This window comes from Scyliorhinus torazame, chromosome 17 (genome assembly GCF_047496885.1).
Source record: "Scyliorhinus torazame isolate Kashiwa2021f chromosome 17, sScyTor2.1, whole genome shotgun sequence".
Classification (NCBI taxonomy): domain Eukaryota; kingdom Metazoa; phylum Chordata; class Chondrichthyes; order Carcharhiniformes; family Scyliorhinidae; genus Scyliorhinus; species Scyliorhinus torazame.
In genome coordinates this window covers 151,390,241-151,407,552 of record NC_092723.1, presented here as the reverse complement: position 1 = coordinate 151,407,552, position 17,312 = coordinate 151,390,241, and the positions used below count along the sequence as shown (strand labels likewise).

At 46.4% G+C, this 17,312-nt stretch overlaps 1 protein-coding gene across 2 annotated transcripts in view; it reads left to right on the top strand.

Annotated features, from left to right (window-relative positions):
- Nucleotides 1-263: 263 nt before the first annotated feature.
- Nucleotides 264-17,312, top strand: part of naa60 (N-alpha-acetyltransferase 60, NatF catalytic subunit) — a 34,515-nt gene continuing 17,466 nt past the window's right edge. Inside the window, exons 1-5 of one of the 2 annotated variants that reach the window (XM_072481287.1) lie at nucleotides 267-441; nucleotides 2,061-2,238; nucleotides 2,325-2,440; nucleotides 3,841-3,970; nucleotides 15,478-15,574. In XM_072481287.1, coding sequence (XP_072337388.1) covers nucleotides 2,331-2,440; nucleotides 3,841-3,970; nucleotides 15,478-15,574 — 337 coding nt within the window. In that variant the 5' untranslated portion in view covers nucleotides 267-441; nucleotides 2,061-2,238; nucleotides 2,325-2,330. Of the gene's footprint in view, nucleotides 442-2,060; nucleotides 2,239-2,324; nucleotides 2,441-3,840; nucleotides 3,971-15,477; nucleotides 15,575-17,312 lie in introns of both variants that reach the window. The other variant, XM_072481286.1, reaches the window with a different exon arrangement.

Sequence of the window (17,312 nt, the reverse complement as noted above, 5' to 3'; positions counted from 1 at the left end):
TCAGTGTAATATTTCTGTATTCGGTGTAATATCACTAGTCAGTGTAATATCACTATTCACAGTGTAATATTACTGCAGTGACATTGTAATATTGCAGTCACAGTGTAATATCACTGCAGTGTGTAATATCATTGCAGTCAGTGAAATATTACTGCAGTCACACACAGTGTAATATCACTGAATTCACATAGTGTAATATCACTGTATTCACACAGTGATTGGATGCTGTCAAGGTGTTGGCCCAGTGAGATCTCGCGGGAGTTGGAGCTGAGCGGAAGTTGGTGCCGGGAGGCTGCGCGGCGGTTGAGTGTGGGGCCGGCAGGCGCTTGTTGACGGTGACTAGAATGACCGCACCCGCCCACCATCTGTCCTGACTCCGCCTGCAGTCGTAGCTACACCGGGCTTTTCCCTCTCCCCCCGCACCTCCGTGGCGGAACCGAGGTGAGTGCCGTGGCGTTGCGAAGCGGAGATGCCGCCGGTGCCCGAGGCTGACGCCAGCTCCAGGCTGTGCGGGCGGCGCCAGGCCGTGGGGGGCACTGCGACTGCGAGCCTGAGCAGAGGGCGGGGCCCGTCCTTTGATTGACGGGGGAAGAGCCAAACAACAGCAAGGCCTGATCGGACTGTGTTATGATTGGTTGAGGGAGGTCAATCATTGCCTGGGACAGGGGACTTGGGCATGGCTGAAGTCAGAGGTTGACAGTTCTGTGTTGATGGGGTTTGAGTGCTGCTCTTATTGTGTTCTTGCTACTGGATAGATTGATTGGATCCGGGGTGTTCTAATCCGAGTTTGCACAGTTTGATAATGGTTGACATTTTCAGTTATGAAATGGATCTGGGTGGCAGGGTGTTTATTCCATTACATATCTTTGCAGATTGTAAAACCAAACTGATTACAAATCAGTCAGGTAATAATGTACAACAACGTTTTTACCCAGTTCAAGCACTAGAATTATATATTTGTAACAGCTGCAGTCTTTCATATGCTTCAGAAAGTATCCTGTTGGTGGTGCCTTCTAACTGATTAGAATGGAACATGTTATGTGTTTCTTGTGTGAATGGGTGAAATCAAAATGGCAGCAATGCTGCCAGTATTCCCAATCCTGTAATGCAATTTTCACTCAGTGGAACGCAGTTACAGGAGTGTGGTGGGTTAACTGTGCACTATTCTTCACCCTCCAACATGAGTGCTCCAGTCAACTACAGCCGGCTCTAGTAAAATGTATCACCGGTGTTAAACCAAATTGTGTACCTTTTCCAGTCATGTAGTTTGCAGTTTACAATTTTTGATCATTGACTGAAAGTTTGCTCTGCTGCTTCATTGTTTTCTTGTTTCACATAGACGGTGTTTGGCTTTGGGTGAGGTTAAGGGCCCCTCTTCACTTGCAATGGTATCCCCTGGCTACCTTCACAATTGTCATTCTGACAGAAGCACTCTAAATGATGAGCAATTGTGCTAATTTAAAGTTACTAGTGTTGATTGGCAACCATCTTTACCACTGTGAATGATGACTTGTCCAATAACATAATCAGCACACTATAATTATTCTATGATTCAATATATATATCAACATGAGAATTCAAAGGGCATTTAAAGGTTAAACCAAGTCGGCATGGGACTACTCCCTTCTTGAGACTGGACTTGATGATGATGGCTGGTATCCTTCCCAAAATACATTATTGAGACAGTTGAGTTTTTACAATTTTCATGGTATAGAGTACCAGATTTAAAAAAAACTGAATTCAGATTTTCAAACTCACGGTGGGATTCAAACTCATAGAAATATTACTGTTGCACCATAAATCTTTTCTGTATCTTCATTGGGGAGGAGGAATTATATTAGCAGTTGCCATTCATCATAAAAGAGGTTGCAGTATATGTGAGATTATTAATAACATGTTTTAAAATCTGATTCTTTAGATTGAATGGATGGGGTGTGTTCAAAATGTATTCTCCACAGCCCTCTCAAAGTATAATTTACTATTTTCCAGGAAATAATTTTCACTTTCCAAGTACTTTTTAGACTTGTGGTGACTTATATTTTCTCTTTGACTCTTTCCAGAGTTAGTGATAGAGACCACAGATGTTGAACCAGGGGAGGCTCCACTGACCTCATTGATGCCTGCTAGTACAGACTGGCGTTGCGACTAATCTGGAACTGCATCAGTCAGGAAAATATTCCACTGCATCCTGACTGGCAGAGGACTTCTGGTTATTTATTTAGCGGGACTCCATTCAATGTACCTATTTGTCTTTTTAATGAGGGTAACTTACTCCATTATACAATGATCTCAGTGCGTTATGGGCTGTTTGTTTTCCTTTTCAGCTGTGAATGACAGACATTGTATCCTCCACTGTACTTAGTGAAATACAACTTCGGTTACTCTGTCATGATGACATAGATACAGTGAAACTTCTATGTGGTGACTGGTTCCCAATCGAGTGAGTATTACTAGCAGTTAATTTTATTTCCCTCCCATGCCGAGCTTCCGGTGGCGCCGGCCCCCACACTGTTGGAGGAGGTGCTGACGACAGGGGAGTGGATAGGGGGGTGGTGCCGGCGATTTATGGGGCGATTCTGGGAGAAGAAAGGCACCGCTGGAGGGGATTAAGTCAAAATAGAAGGAAGAGCTGGGAGGAGGGTATGGAGAAGTGGTTGTGGTGTGAGTTGCTCCGGAGTGTGAATGCTTCAACTTTGTGTGCGAGGTTGGGGCTGATACAGCTGAAGGTGGTGTACAGGACGTACCTACAAAGGCGAGGATGAGCCGACTCTTTGAGGGGGTAGAGGATGTTTGTGAACGTTTGGGGGGGGGGGGGGGGGGGGTGCGTGCAAACTACGTTCATATGTTTTGGTCCTGTCCAAAGCTGGAGGGGTATTGGAGGGAGGTCTTCAGGGTAATCTCGAGGATGGCACATATGAAACTTGAACCGGGTCCCCTGGAAGCCATATTCGGGGTATTGGATCGGCCGGGGTTGGAGGCGGGTGCGGAGGCAGATGTCTTAGCCTTCGCCTCGTTGATCACCCGAAGGAGGGTCCTGGTGGGGTAGAGGTCGGTTTCTCCACCCTGTGCCCTGGCGTGGCCGGGGGATCTGTTGGGAGTTTTTAACACTTGAGAAAGTGAAGATTGATTGAGGGGAAGGATGGAAGTGTTCGACAATTCATGGGCTTTGTTTATTATGCACGTTCAAGAGTTGGATGACATTGAACATTAGAGGGGGGGGGGTGGTTTGGACTGTGTATGTTGTTGGTGACTATGTGTGGGGTGACGGTGGATTATGGATTCCTTTTCTTTGATGTTTGTATTTAAAATGTTGAGGGTTGTTTGGGGGTTGGTGAGAGGAAGGGATTGTTGACTAGGGGATTGACATTGTATTTGTTACCATTGATTATTTGTTGGTGGGTGTAAATTTGGATGAAAATGTGAAAAAGGAGAATAAAAATATTTATTAAAATTTTTTTATTTCCCTCCCATCAGCTTTTCAGAGTAAGGTCTGTGGCTTTCCCTGAATAATTGTTTCATAGAATTGCAAATTTACTTCATGTAGCTATTCCACACTCCCCACCCATCACCCGTTGGTCCTATCAAAAGCGTTGGCCTTTTGTTCAATCTTTAACAGACAAAATTTAATTTCAAACCTTGCTTCAGGAAATGATAATTTTATTATAATACTGCATTGCAGTACATGATGAATTTAGACAAGGTACTAGAAATATCAGCAGAATAATTACAAACGTGAAATTAACCAAGATTGGAAATACTTATGTGTTACAACTGCTACGTATTGAACTATTTTACAGAGCTTGTAGAAAGAAGGTTGATCTTGTCTTCTGCTTTGAACAGGTACCCAGATTCATGGTACCGGGACATCACTTCCAACAAGAAGTTCTTTTCTTTGGCAGCCACATATAAAGGTGGCATTGTTGGGATGATAGTGGCTGAAATAAAAAATCGAGCAAAGGTACATAAAGAGGTAGGTCTTCACAGTGCATTATATAGACAAGCGTTCCACACTCTTATTTCAATTGCAAGAACTCTTGAGAAATTATTTTTACTTTTTCAAAAACATAATGTGTTTACTGGTAGAATGCAATGCCAAATATATTTAGCACATGAAAAATTTACTGTAAATAATGCAATACATAGCCAGTTAAAGATCCTTACTTTTGTTGATTAAAAGGTCCTCTGGCTATGAACTTCACTTATTGTGACAATGCTGTACAAACCAGCAACAAATTATTTTTGTTTGAGGGGAACTACAAAACAAATATTTTAATAATAAGGGTTAAAGATACTTCATCCTCTTACAACAATATACAGGCAAGATGTAATGTTCTTCATTTGCAGTAAAATTGTTACTGTGATAGATGTTGAAAGTGAAAAAGGCTGCAGTGATTTCAAGATCTTAGAAGTGATGCATAATACAAAGTACTGTATGTCCCACTGGATTATTTGTCCTACTTTCGTCTTTTTTGCTACCAAAGAAGCAAATGATCAAAGACTTGCGTAATTGATTTCTCTGTGTTTTAACATGGTTACTAGAATAATTTAAGGAGCTTCTTTTTTTAAAAATATATTTTATTCAAGATTTTTTGGCCAAACATAACAGTACATAGTTTTTCTTTTAAACAACAATAAAGCAATATAAATAACAGTGGCCAGTTTTGAACAAATAAATAATATATAAACAGAGACAAAAACTAAATGGCAACTGCTTTGTCAAAAATAGTTACTCTCCAAAGATACAATCCAACAGTCCAATATACATTACCTATAACAAATGCCTATACATATACAATGACATCCCTGAGAGCCCGCCCGGATCCTTCCCCCCCCCCCCCCCCCCCCCCCCCGGGTTGCTGCTGTTGTGTTCTTTCCATTCCATTCCCTCTATCGTTCTGTGAGGTAGTTGATGAACGGTTGCCACCGCCTGGTGAACCCTTGAGCCGAACCACTTAATACGAACTTGATCCGTTCTAACTTTATAAACCCTGCCATGTCGTTTATCCAGGTATCCACGCCCGGGGGTTTGGCTTCCTTCCACATAAGCAATATCCTGCGCCGGGCTACTATGGACGCAAAGGCCAAAACATCAGCCTCTCTCGCCTCCTGCACTCCCGGCTCTTCTGCAACCCCGAATATAGCCAACCCCCACCCAAAACCCATGTAGTGCCGGACACGACCAAAACATGTGGGTGTGGTTCGCTGGGCTTCTCGAGCATCTCCCACACCTATCCTCTACCCCGAAAAATTTACTGAGCCGTGCTCCAGTCATATGCGCCCTGTGTAGAACCTTGAATTGTATCAGGCTTAGCCTGGCACACGAGGACGACGTGTTTACCCTACGTAGGGCATCAGCCCACAGCCACTCCTCAATCTCTTCCCCCAGCTCTTCTTCCCATTTCCCTTTCAGCTCATCTACCATGATCTCCCCCTCGTCCCTCATTTCCCTGTATATATCCGACACCCTACCATCCCCCACCCATGTCTCTGAGATCACTCTATCCTGCACCTCCTGCGTCGGGAGCTGGGGAATTCTCTCCCCTGTCGCCTCGCAAAAGCCCTCAGTTGCATATACCGAAATGCATTCCCTTGGGGCAACCCATATTTTTCCGTCAGCGCTCCCAGACTCGCAAACGTCCCATCTACGAACAGATCTCTCAATTGTACTACCCCAGCTCTTTGCCATGCTCCAAATCCCCCATCCATTCTCCCCGGAACAAACCTATGGTGTTTTCTTATCGGGGACCGCACCGAGGCTCCCGTCCTTCCCCTATGCCGTCACCACTGCCCCCAAATTTTTAATGTTGCCACCACCACCGGGCTTGTGGTGTATTTCTTCGGTGAGAACGGCAACGGTGCCGTCACCATTGCTTGTAGGCTGGTCCCCTTGCAGGACGCCCTCTCCAATCTCTTCCACGCCGCTCCCTCCCCTTCTCCCATCCACTTACACACCATTGAAATATTGGCGGCCCAGTAATAATCATTTAGGCTCGGTAGTGCCAGCCCCCCACTATCTCTACTACGCTGCAAAAAACCCCTCCTCACTCTCGAGGTCTTCCCGGCCCACACAAAACTCATAATACTTTTCTCGATTCTCTTAAAAAAAGCCTTCGTGACCATCACCGGGAGGCACTGAAACACAAAGAGGAATCTTGGGAGAACCACCATTTTAACCGCCTGCACCCTACCTGCCAGTGACAGGGACACCATGTCCCATCTCTTGAAATCCTCCTCCATCTGTTCCACCAATCGTGTTAAATTAAGCCGGTGTAAGGTTCCCCAATTCTTGGCTATCTGAATCCCCAAGTACCGGAAGTCTCTTGTTACCTTCCTCAGCGGTAAATCCTCTATTTCCCTGCTCTGCTCCCCCGGATGCACCACAAACAACTCACTTTTCCCCATGTTCAATTTATACCCCGAAAAACCCCCAAACTCCCCAAGTATCCGCATTATCTCTGACATCCCCTCCACCGGGTCCGCCACATACAACAACAAATCATCCGCATACAAAGATACCCGGTGTTCTTCACCTCCCCTAAACACTCCCCTCCACTTCCTGGAACCCCTCAGTGCTATGGCCAGGGGCTCAATCGCCAGTGCAAACAATAACGGAGTCGGGGGTCACCCCTGCCTCGTCCCTCTGTAAAGCTGGAAATAATCAGACCCACGTCCATTCATAACCACACTCGCCATCGGTGTCCTATACAGCAACTGTACCCATCCGATATACCCATCTCCAAAGCCAAATCTCCTCAGCACCTCCCACAGATAATCCCACTCCACTCTATCAAATGCTTTCCCGGCATCCATCGCCACCACTATCTCCGCTTCCCCCTCTGGCGGGGGCATCATCATTACCCCTAGCAACCTCCGTATGTTCGTGTTCAGCTGTCTCCCCTTCACAAACCCAGTTTGGTCCTCATGAACCACCCCCGGGACACAGTCCTCTATCCTCGTCGCCATTACCTTGGCCAGAATCTTAGCATCCACGTTTAAAAAGGGAAATGGGCCTATAGGACCCGCATTGCAGCGGGTCTTTTTCCTTCTTTAGGAGGAGCGATATCGTTGCCTCTGACATAGTCTGGGGCAGCTGCCCCCTTTCCCTAGCCTCATTAAAAGTTCTCGTCAGAAGCGGGGCCAGCAAGTCCATATACTTCCTATAAAATTCCACCGGGAATCCGTCTGGTCCCGGGGCCTTCCCCGCCTGCATGCTCCCAATCACTTTCACTACCTCCTCCATCTCAATCTGTGCTCCCAGTCCCGCCCTCTCCTGCTCCTCCACCTTAGGGAATTCCAGCTGATCCAAAAAGCACATTATTCTCTCCTTCCCTTCCGGGGGCTGAGCTTTATATAATCTTTTGTAGAATGCCTTGAACACCCCATTCACTCTCTCCGCTCCATCTCTCCCTCCTCATCTCTCACCCCCCCTATCTCCCTCGCTGCTCCCCTCTTCCTCAGTTGGTGGGCCAGCAACCGGCTCGCCTTCTCTCCATATTCGTACTGTACACCCTGTGCCCTCCTCCATTGTGCCTCTGCATTACCCGTAGTCAACAAGTCAAATTCTACATGTAGCCTTTGCCTTTCCCTGTACAGTTCCTCCTCCGGTGCCTCTGCATATTGTCTGTCCACCCTCAAAAGTTCTTTCAGCAACCGCTCCCTTTCCCTACCCTCCTGCTTTCCTTTATGTGCCCTGATAGATATCAGCTCCCCTCTAACCACTGCCTTCAACGCCTCCCAGACCACTCCCACCTGAACCTCCCCATTGTCATTAAGCTCCAAGTACCTTTCAATACACCCCCTCACCCTTAAACATACCCCCTCATCCGCCAATAATCCCATGTCCATTCTCCAGGGTGGGTGCTGTTCTTTTTCCTCCCCTATCTCCAGGTCCACCCAATGTGGAGCGTGGTCCGAGATAGCTATAGCCGTGTACTCCGTCCCTGTCACCTTCGGGATCAGCGCCCTTCCCAAAACAAAAAAGTCTATCCATGAATATACTTTATGGACGTAGGAGAAAAACGAGAACTCCTTACTCCTAGGCCTGCTAAATCTCCAGGGGTCTACTCCTCCCATCTGCTCCATAAAGTCCTTGAGCACCCTAGCTGCAGCCGGCCTCCTCCCGGTCCTGGACCTCGATCTGTCCAGCCCTGGGTCCAGCACCGTATTGAAGTCTCCCCCCATTACCAACTTTCCCGCCTCTAGGTCCGGGATACGTCCCAACATACGCCTCATAAAATTGGCATCATCCCAGTTCGGGGCATATACGTTCACTAGAACCACCGCCTCCCCTTGCAATCTGCCACTCACCATCACGTATCTACCGCCACGATGGTCTTTGCCTCAAACAGTACCCGTTTCATAGAACATAGAACGATGCAGCGCAGTTCAGGCCCTTCGGCCCACGATGTTGCACCAAAACAAAAACCATCGAACCTACACTATGCCATTATCATCCATATGTTTATCCAATAAACTTTTAAATGCCCTCAATGTTGGCGAGTTCACTACTGTAGCAGGTAGGGCATTCCACAGCCTCACTACTCTTTGCGTAAAGAACCTACCTCTGACCTCTGTCCTATATCTATTACCCCTCAGTTTAAAGCTATGTCCCCTCGTGCCAGCCATTTCCATCCGCGGGAGAAGGCTCTCACTGTCCACCCTATCTAACCCCCTGATCATTTTGTATGCCTCTTAACCACCTTCTCTCCAACGAAAACAACCTCAAGTCCATCAGCCTTTCCTCATAAGATTTTCCCTCCATACCAGGCAACATCCTGGTAAATCTCCTCTGCACCCGCTCCAAAGCCTCCACGTCCTTCCTATAATGCGGTGACCAGAACTGTACGCAATACTCCAAATGCGGCCGTACCAGAGTTCTGTACAGCTGCAACATGACCTCCTGACTCCGGAACTCAATCCCTCTACCAATAAAGGCCAACACTCCATAGGCCTTCTTCACAACCCTATCAACCTGGGTGGCAACTTTCAGGGATCTATGTACATGGACACCTAGATCCCTCTGCTCATCCACACTTCCAAGAACTTTACCATTAGCCAAATATTCCTCATTCCTGTTATTCCTTCCAATGTGAATCACCTCACACTTCTCTACATTAAACTCCATTTGCCACCTCTCAGCCCAGCTCTGCAGCTTATCTATATCCCTCTGTAACCTGCTACATCCTTCCACACTATCGACAACACCACCGACTTTAGTATCGTCTGCAAATTTACTCACCCACCCTTCTGCGCCTTCCTCTAGGTCATTGATAAAAATGACAAACAGCAACGGCCCCAGAACAGATCCTTGTGGTACTCCACTTGTAACTGAACTCCATTCTGAACATTTCCCATCAACCACCACCCTCTGTCTTCTTTCAGCTAGCCAATTTCTGATCCACATCTCTAAATCACCCTCAATCCCCAGCCTCTGTATTTTCTGCAATAGCCTACCGTGGGGAACCTTATCAAACGCTTTGCTGAAATCCATATACACCACATCAACTGCTCTACCCTCGTCTACCTGTTCAGTCACCTTCTCAAAGAACTCGATAAGGTTTGTGAGGCATGACCTACCCTTCACAAAGCCATGCTGACTATCCCTGATCATATTATTCCTATCTAGATGATTATAAATTTTGTCTCTTATAATCCCCTCCAAGACTTTACCCACTACAGACGTGAGACTCACCGGTCTATAGTTGCCGGGGTTGTCTCTGCTCCCCTTTTTGAACAAAGGGACCACACTTGCTATCCTCCAGTCCTCTGGCACTATTCCTGTAGCCAATGATGACATAAAAATCAAAGCCAAAGGTCCAGCAATCTCTTCCCTGGCCTCCCAGAGAATCCTAGGATAAATCCCATCAGGACCCGGGGGCTTATCTATTTTCAGCCTGTCCAGAATTGCCAACACCTCTTCCCTACGTACCTCAATGCCATCTATTCTATTAGCCTGGGTTTCAGCATTCTCCTCCACAACATTATCTTTTTCCTGAGTGAATACTGACGAAAAAATATTCATTTAGTATCTCGCCTATCTCTTCAGACTCCAGACACAACTTCCCATCCCTGTCCTTGACTGGTCCTACTCTTTCCCTCGTCATTTGCTTATTCCTGACATACCTATAGAAAGCTTTTGGGTTTTCCTTGATCCTACCTGCCAAATACTTCTCATGTCCCCTCCTTGCTCGTCTTAGCTCTCTCTTTAGATCCTTCCTCGCTACCTTGTAACTATCCATCGCCCCAACTGAAACTTCACACCTCATCTTCACATAGGCCTCCTTCTTCCTCTTAACAAGAGATTCCACTTCTTTGGTAAACAACGGTTCCCTCGCTCGACGCCTTCCTCCCTGCCTGACCGGTACATACTTATCAAGAACACGCAGTAGCTGATCCTTGAACAAGCTCCACTTATCCAGTGTGCCCAACACTTGCAGCCTACTTCTCCACCTTATCCCCCCCAAGTCACGTCTAATGGCATCATAATTGCCCTTCCCCCAGCTATAACTCTTGCCCTGCGGTGTATACTTATCCCTTTCCATCATTAACGTAAACGTCACCGAATTGTGGTCACTGTCCCCAAAGTGCTCTCCTACCTCCAAATCCAACACCTGGCCTGGTTCATTACCCAAAACCAAATCCAACGTGGCCTCGCCTCTTGTTGGCCTGTCAACATATTGTGTCAGGAAACCCTCCTGCACACACTGTACAAAAAACGACCCATCTAATGTACTCGAACTATATATTTTCCAGTCAATATTTGGAAAGTTAAAGTCTCCCATAATAACTACCCTGTTACTTTCGCTCTTATCCAGGATCATCCTCGCCATCCTTTCCTCGACATCCCTAGAACTATTTGGAGGCCTATAGAAGACTCCCAACAGTGTGACCTCTCCTTTCATGTTTCTAACCTCAGCCCATACTACCTCGGAAGATGAGTCCCCATCTAGCATCCTCTCCGCCACCGTAATACTGCTCTTGACTAGCAGCGCCACACCTCCCCCTCTTTTGCCTCCTTCTCTGAGCTTACTAAAACACCTAAACCCCGGAACCTGCAACATCCATTCCTGTCCCTGCTCTATCCATGTCTCTGAAATGGCCACAACATCGAAGTCCCAGGTACCAACCCATGCTGCCAGTTCCCCGACCTTATTTCGTATACTCCTGGCATTGAAGTAGACACACTTCAAACCACCTACCTGAACACTGGCCACCTCCTGCGATGTCAAATCTGTGCTCCTGACCTCTATACTCTCATTCTCCCTTACCCTAAAAGTACAATCCAGGTTCCCATGCCCCTGCTGCATTAGTTTAAACCCCCCCAAAGAGCACTAACAAATCTCCCCCCCAGGATATTTGTGCCCCTCAGGTTCAGATGTAGACCATCCTGTCTGTAGAGATCCCACCTTCCCCAGAAAGAGCCCCAGTTATCCAGAAATCTGAATCCCTCCCGCCTGCACCATCCCTGTAGCCACGTGTTTAATTGCTCTCTCTCCCTATTCCTCATCTCTTTAGCACGTGGCACGGGCAACAACCCAGAGATAACAACTCTGTTTGTTCTAGTTCTGAGCTTCCATCCTAGCTCCCTGAAAGCCTGCCTGACATCCTTGTCCCCTTTCCTACCTATGTCATTAGTGCCAATGTGGACCACGACTTGGGGCTGCTCCCCCTCCCCCCTAAGGACCCGGAAAACACGATCCGGGACATCACGTACCCTTGCACCTGGGAGGCAACATACCAAACGTGAGTCTCTCACGCTCCCACAAAATCTCCTATCTGTGCCCCTGACTATCGAGTCCCCAATTACTAATGCTCTGCTCCTCTCCCCCCTTCCCTTCTGAGCAACAGGGACAGACTCCGTGCCAGAGGCCCGTACCCCATGGCTTACCCCTGGTAAGTTTCCCCCCCCCCCCCCACAAGTATCCAAAGCGGTATACTTGTTTCTCAGGGGAACGACCGCAGGGGATCCCTGCACTGACTGCTTCTTCCCAGTCCCTCTTACAGTTACCCATATATCTCCAATCTTTCCCCACTAATATAGCCACCCCCCTGTTCTTTGCGTCTAACCCCGAATGAAACACCTGCCCCACCCATCCTTTGCGTAGTCTGACCTGGTCTATCAGTTTCAAATGCGTCTCCTGCAACATAACCACATCTGCCTTTAATTTCTTTAGGTGTGCGAGTACCCGTGCCCTTTTAATCGGCCCGTTCAGCCCTCTCACATTCCACGTGATCAGCCGGGTTGGGGGGCTCTTTACCCCCCCCCCCCCTTCCCCTTGTCGACTAGCCATCCCCTTTTTTAATCCAGCTCCTCACCCGGTTCCCACGTAGCCGTATCTCCCCCCGACGGCGCCCTCCCGCCTCGACCACCCCACCCCGTACCAGCTCCCCCTTCTCCCCAGCAGCAGCAACCCAGTTAACACCCCCCCCCCCCCCGCAAATCCCTTTCTAGCGTAATTGCACCCCCCATGTTGCTCCCAGAAGTCAGCAAACTCTGGCTGACCTCGGCTTCCCCCCGTGACCTCGGCCCCCACTGTGCGAGGCCCCCTCCTTCCTGCTTCCCTGTTCCCGCCATGATTACCATAGCGCGGGAACAAAGCCCGCGTTTCCCACTTGGCCCCACCCCTAATGGCCGGCACCCACAATTCCTCATCCCCCCTCCCCATCCCCCACGACATGGGGAAGAGAGAAAAGTTACAGGGTCGCAAGATTAACAACTTGAAAGATCATCCCTTCCCCCTTTTCCCCCCCTTCACCCCACGTAATCACCCCACCACTTTGTCCCAAACGTTCTTTTTCTGGCCCGCCTATTCCAGCTACTCCTCCACAATAAATGTCCACGCCTCTTCTGCCGTCTCAAAGTAGTGGTGCTTTCCTTGGTGTGTGACCCACAGTCTTGCCGGCTGCAACATCCCAAATTTGACCTTCCTTTTGTGAAGCACCGCCTTGGCCCGATTAAAACTTGCCCTCCTTCTCGCCACCCCCGCACTCCAATCTTGATATACGCGGATCACCGCGTTCTCCCACCTACTGCTCCGAGTTTTCTTCACCCATCTGAGGACCATCTCTCTGTCATTATAGCGGAGAAATCTCACCACTATGGCTCGAGGTATTTCTCCAGCCCTCGGTCTTCGCGTCATAACTCGATAAGCTCCCTCCACCTCCAACGGGCCCGTCGGGGCCTCCGATCCCATTAACGAGTGAAGCATCGTGCTCACATATGCCCCGACGTCCGCCCCTTCTGCGCCTTCAGGAAGACCAAGAATCCTTAAATTCTTCCTCCTCGCATTATTCTCCAGCACCTCCAGCCTTTCCACACACCTTTTGTGTTGTGCCTCATGCATCTCTGTCTTCACCACCAGGCCCTGTATTTCGTCTTCATTTTCAGCGGCCTTTGCCTTCACGACCCGAAGCTCCTGCTCCTGGGTCTTTTGCTCCTCCTTTAGCCCTTCAATCGCCTGTAATATCGGGGCCAGCAGCTCCTTCTTCATCTCCTTTTTTAGTTCTTCCACACAGCGCTGCAGGAACACTTGTTGGTCAGGGCCCCATACTAAACGGCCACCTTCCGACGCCATCTTGCTTTGTGCTTGCCTTCCTTGCCGCTGCTCTAGAGGATCCTCCGCAATCCGGCCACTTTCCTCTCCTTTTTCCATCCGTGTCCAGGGGGGATTCCCTTCTGGTTTACCGCACAGTGTTTTTAGCCGTTAAAATTGCCGTTGGGGCTCCTATTACGAGACCAAAAGTCCGTTCCATCGGGAGCTGCCGAAACGTGCGACTTAGCTGGTCATCTCCGCACCCGGAAGTCTTTAAGGAGCTTCTTTGATGGTTCAGTACATAATTATACTTTGTTGCCTGGCTCTGAACTATGCAGAACAGGGATCCTCAGGTTTGATCAGCTGATATCAGCCTGAGAGATAGGGGAGTGGTCAGTGGGCAGTGGAGGAACAATCAGCAGCTTTCCCAGTCCTGATTTGTACTCTGTAATTCCTATGGAAGTTCAGGTTTTTTGATGGGTGAGGAGTGCAGTAGTGCTACAGTGGTTATGCTATTGAAGGAGTAATCCAGAGGCTTGGACAAATCATAGAATCCCTACAGTTCAAAAGGAGGCCATGTGGCCAGACAAGTCTGCACCGACCCTCTGAAAGCACATCACCTAGGCCCAATCCCCTGCAACCCGGCCTAACCGTTCGACACTAAGGGCAATTTAGCTTGGCCAACCCACCTATCCTGCACATCTTTGGACTGTGGGAGGAATACGGAGCACCCGGAGGAAACACAGGCAGACACGGGGCAAGTGTAAAACTCCACAAAGGCCGGAATTGAACCCGGGTCCCTTGCATTGTGAGGCAGCAGTATTAACTACTGTGCCACCATTCTGGCAAATGATCCAGGAATACAAATTCATACCCTACCACAGCAGCTGGGCGATTTAAATTCAAATTCATTTAAACAAAAAGCTAAAAGCAAATTACTGTGGATGCTGGAATCTGAAACGAAAGAGGAAATGCTGGAAAATTTCAGCAGGTCTGGCAGCATCTGTAGGGAGAAAAGAGCTAACTTTTTGAGTCCAATGGCTCTTTGTCAAAGCTTTGGCAAAGAATCATTGGACTCGAAACATTAGCTCTTTTTTCTCCCTACAGATGCTGCCAGACCTGCTGAGATTTTCCAGCATTTTCTCTTCCAAATAAAAAGCTAATATCAGTAGGAGTGACCATGAAACGACCAAATTCTCACAAAAACCAATTTGGCTCGTGAATATTCTTCAGGGAAGAATATGTGGCCATCCATTCAGAGTATTGTCTATGTGACTCCAGATCCACAGCAGTTTAGTTGATTCTTAACTGCTCTCTGAAATGGTGGAACAAAGCTGTCAGGAAGGGCGCTCACCATCACCTTCATGACTAATTAGGGATGTGAATAAATTCTTGCCAGTACCACTCACATCCTGTGAATGAATGAAAATAAAATTAGCAGATAGCACAGTTGTGGCAAAATAGTTTGGTGATGCTTTCTGTTCAGATCACAAAATAAAGCAAACTACTTGAGCAAGAGCTGAATTCACTGTCCTTCACAGAATAAGATTTAAGCTCCCGATGCATTATACTACATGCTTTCATTGACTACAAAGTAAAAAGGTAGCTAAAGAATGTTTTTTTTGCTTGACCACTTACATATTTCAAGAAGAAATACATTTTAAAATAGAAGAAAACTAAAAAATGTTATTACTTGTTTCAAAAGCAAATCTGAGCAAAATTCTTAAATGAATTATGAAACAAAGAAAAATCCTGAAACATGTCAGACAACATCTGTGAAGATGGGGTTTGATCTGTGTATTTCCAATGTTTCCTGTTTTTGTTTCTGGGCAAAACTCTTAAAGATATTGAACAAAATTTGTGATGAATTACTAATCAGAATTTATTTAATCTTCAATAATTGCTGGAATTGAATAATGTCCTCTCTTCCTATTGTTGCCGACAGGATGGAGATGTTTTGGCCTCTAGTTTTCCTATAGAGATACAAGTTGCTTACATTTTGAGTCTCGGGGTTGTAAAAGAATTCCGAAAACATGGAATAGGTAAGTGTATTAACTTGTTTCCATTTTATTTCTAGTGTGAGACATTGTTTGAATATCCTAGGTTTATGAAAATTGAGGCCACCATTTGTACTTGATGGATTTAAGACAGTCTGCCAGAATCATTGGCTGGTTGATGTCCAAGTTTGGGAATGTTTTAAAAAATGTTGAATAAATTCTATTGGTTTTAAATGTTTTTAACATTTCAATATAACCTAAGGTGCTAAGTTTATTAAAACATTATCTTTAAATGTAAGTGGCCATGTTATATGAAGATATGCAAGTGCTCACTTTTAGAACATCTTGTCCATTTGTCTGTAATTGCGAATAATAGCTGACGCAATATCCCATTCACAGGACGTAGATTTGATTTAAAAAAAAAGACAGAATTCAGTTTGATTCTGGTTTTATGTCTGGAACTGTGCAAAGTGAAAAAGAAATGTCTGCGATGCAATCAGTACTCCTAATTCTCGAATGCAATTTGTTTCATGTACTTGGTTTGGTCATGTATGGTAGATGAATTCTCAATGTGCTTTCTTCACCGTGGAGATTAGAAACTCCATTGTCGGCGCTCAGGTCAACCAAGGGAAATTACGTGGTGGGTTCCTGTAAATTCCTTCTGCAGTGCTTGGGCAACTTCATGTCAACATTCTGCTTTTTTCTTGTCACACGCTTTGCAGTTTTGAATTTGTATTAACTGCTGAGAATTTTCCTCTACAGATGCATTGTACTCTGCCTTCTAATTTCTTTTGGGGTGGATTGGGGATGTGTGTAAGGGTTTCCTTTCACTAGAAGTAATAATAACTGGCTACCATCAGAAGTATTACTCCCACACTCAAACCCCAAATCATAAAGTGAGCATTGGTGTTAGTTGAGAGCTGCTCGTACAGATTGGGAGCAAACAGTTCCCACTCACTCTAAATGATGGCTATTGTAAAGCTCAGCCATTGAAGCAAGAGGGGAAAATAAACAACTTTGTATGGGGTAGACTATATTGGTGAATGGAACTGCTGTACCACTATGCAATAGGATATGATTGTATTTTATGATTCACTGCAAGCAAGCTACTATCGGTAGACAGTTCGATGGAGCCATATGATCAGGCCACTAGCTTGTCTTCTCAGCTATGAAGGAAAGGTGTGAAGACAATGTAACGTTATTTTCATGATCTACTTTGTCAAATTGATATTTTCCAGCAAAGTTGAGCATTGTTTATTTTTAACAAAGTTAAGGTACAAATTTTTAAAACACATTTATGTTCTGCACATTTAATGTGAGCGGTGGATGATAAGGCAGCCTGATAGCACTGAAGGATTAAGCTCATAGTGCCATGAATGGAGGGTCAAATCCCTTCGCCCAGTTCCTGATTTGAATGAGAAATGCCAAGTTGGGGTAGCAGTGTCCCTAAGCAAGAGAAAAAGATCAGAAGAACGACTCCTTTTGACAGCCTCTTTCCAAAGAACATAGCACCAGGCTTAATATGAAATTGTTCAATAATAGCAAACACAGTGGCAGCAATTTTATTTGGATACCTTTGATCAGTGAAGTACCTTGTGGATGAGTTACTGAACCAGCAACTCTTATTTACATAGCACCTTTAGTGTAATAATGGTGCTTCACAGGAATATTTTTTTTAAAAACGTGAAATTTGAGAGGATTTTAGGATAGACGGCCAAAATCTTGACCAAGGAGGTCGTTTATAAGGGTCTTAAAGGAGGGAATTTCAGATCTTAGGGTCTGA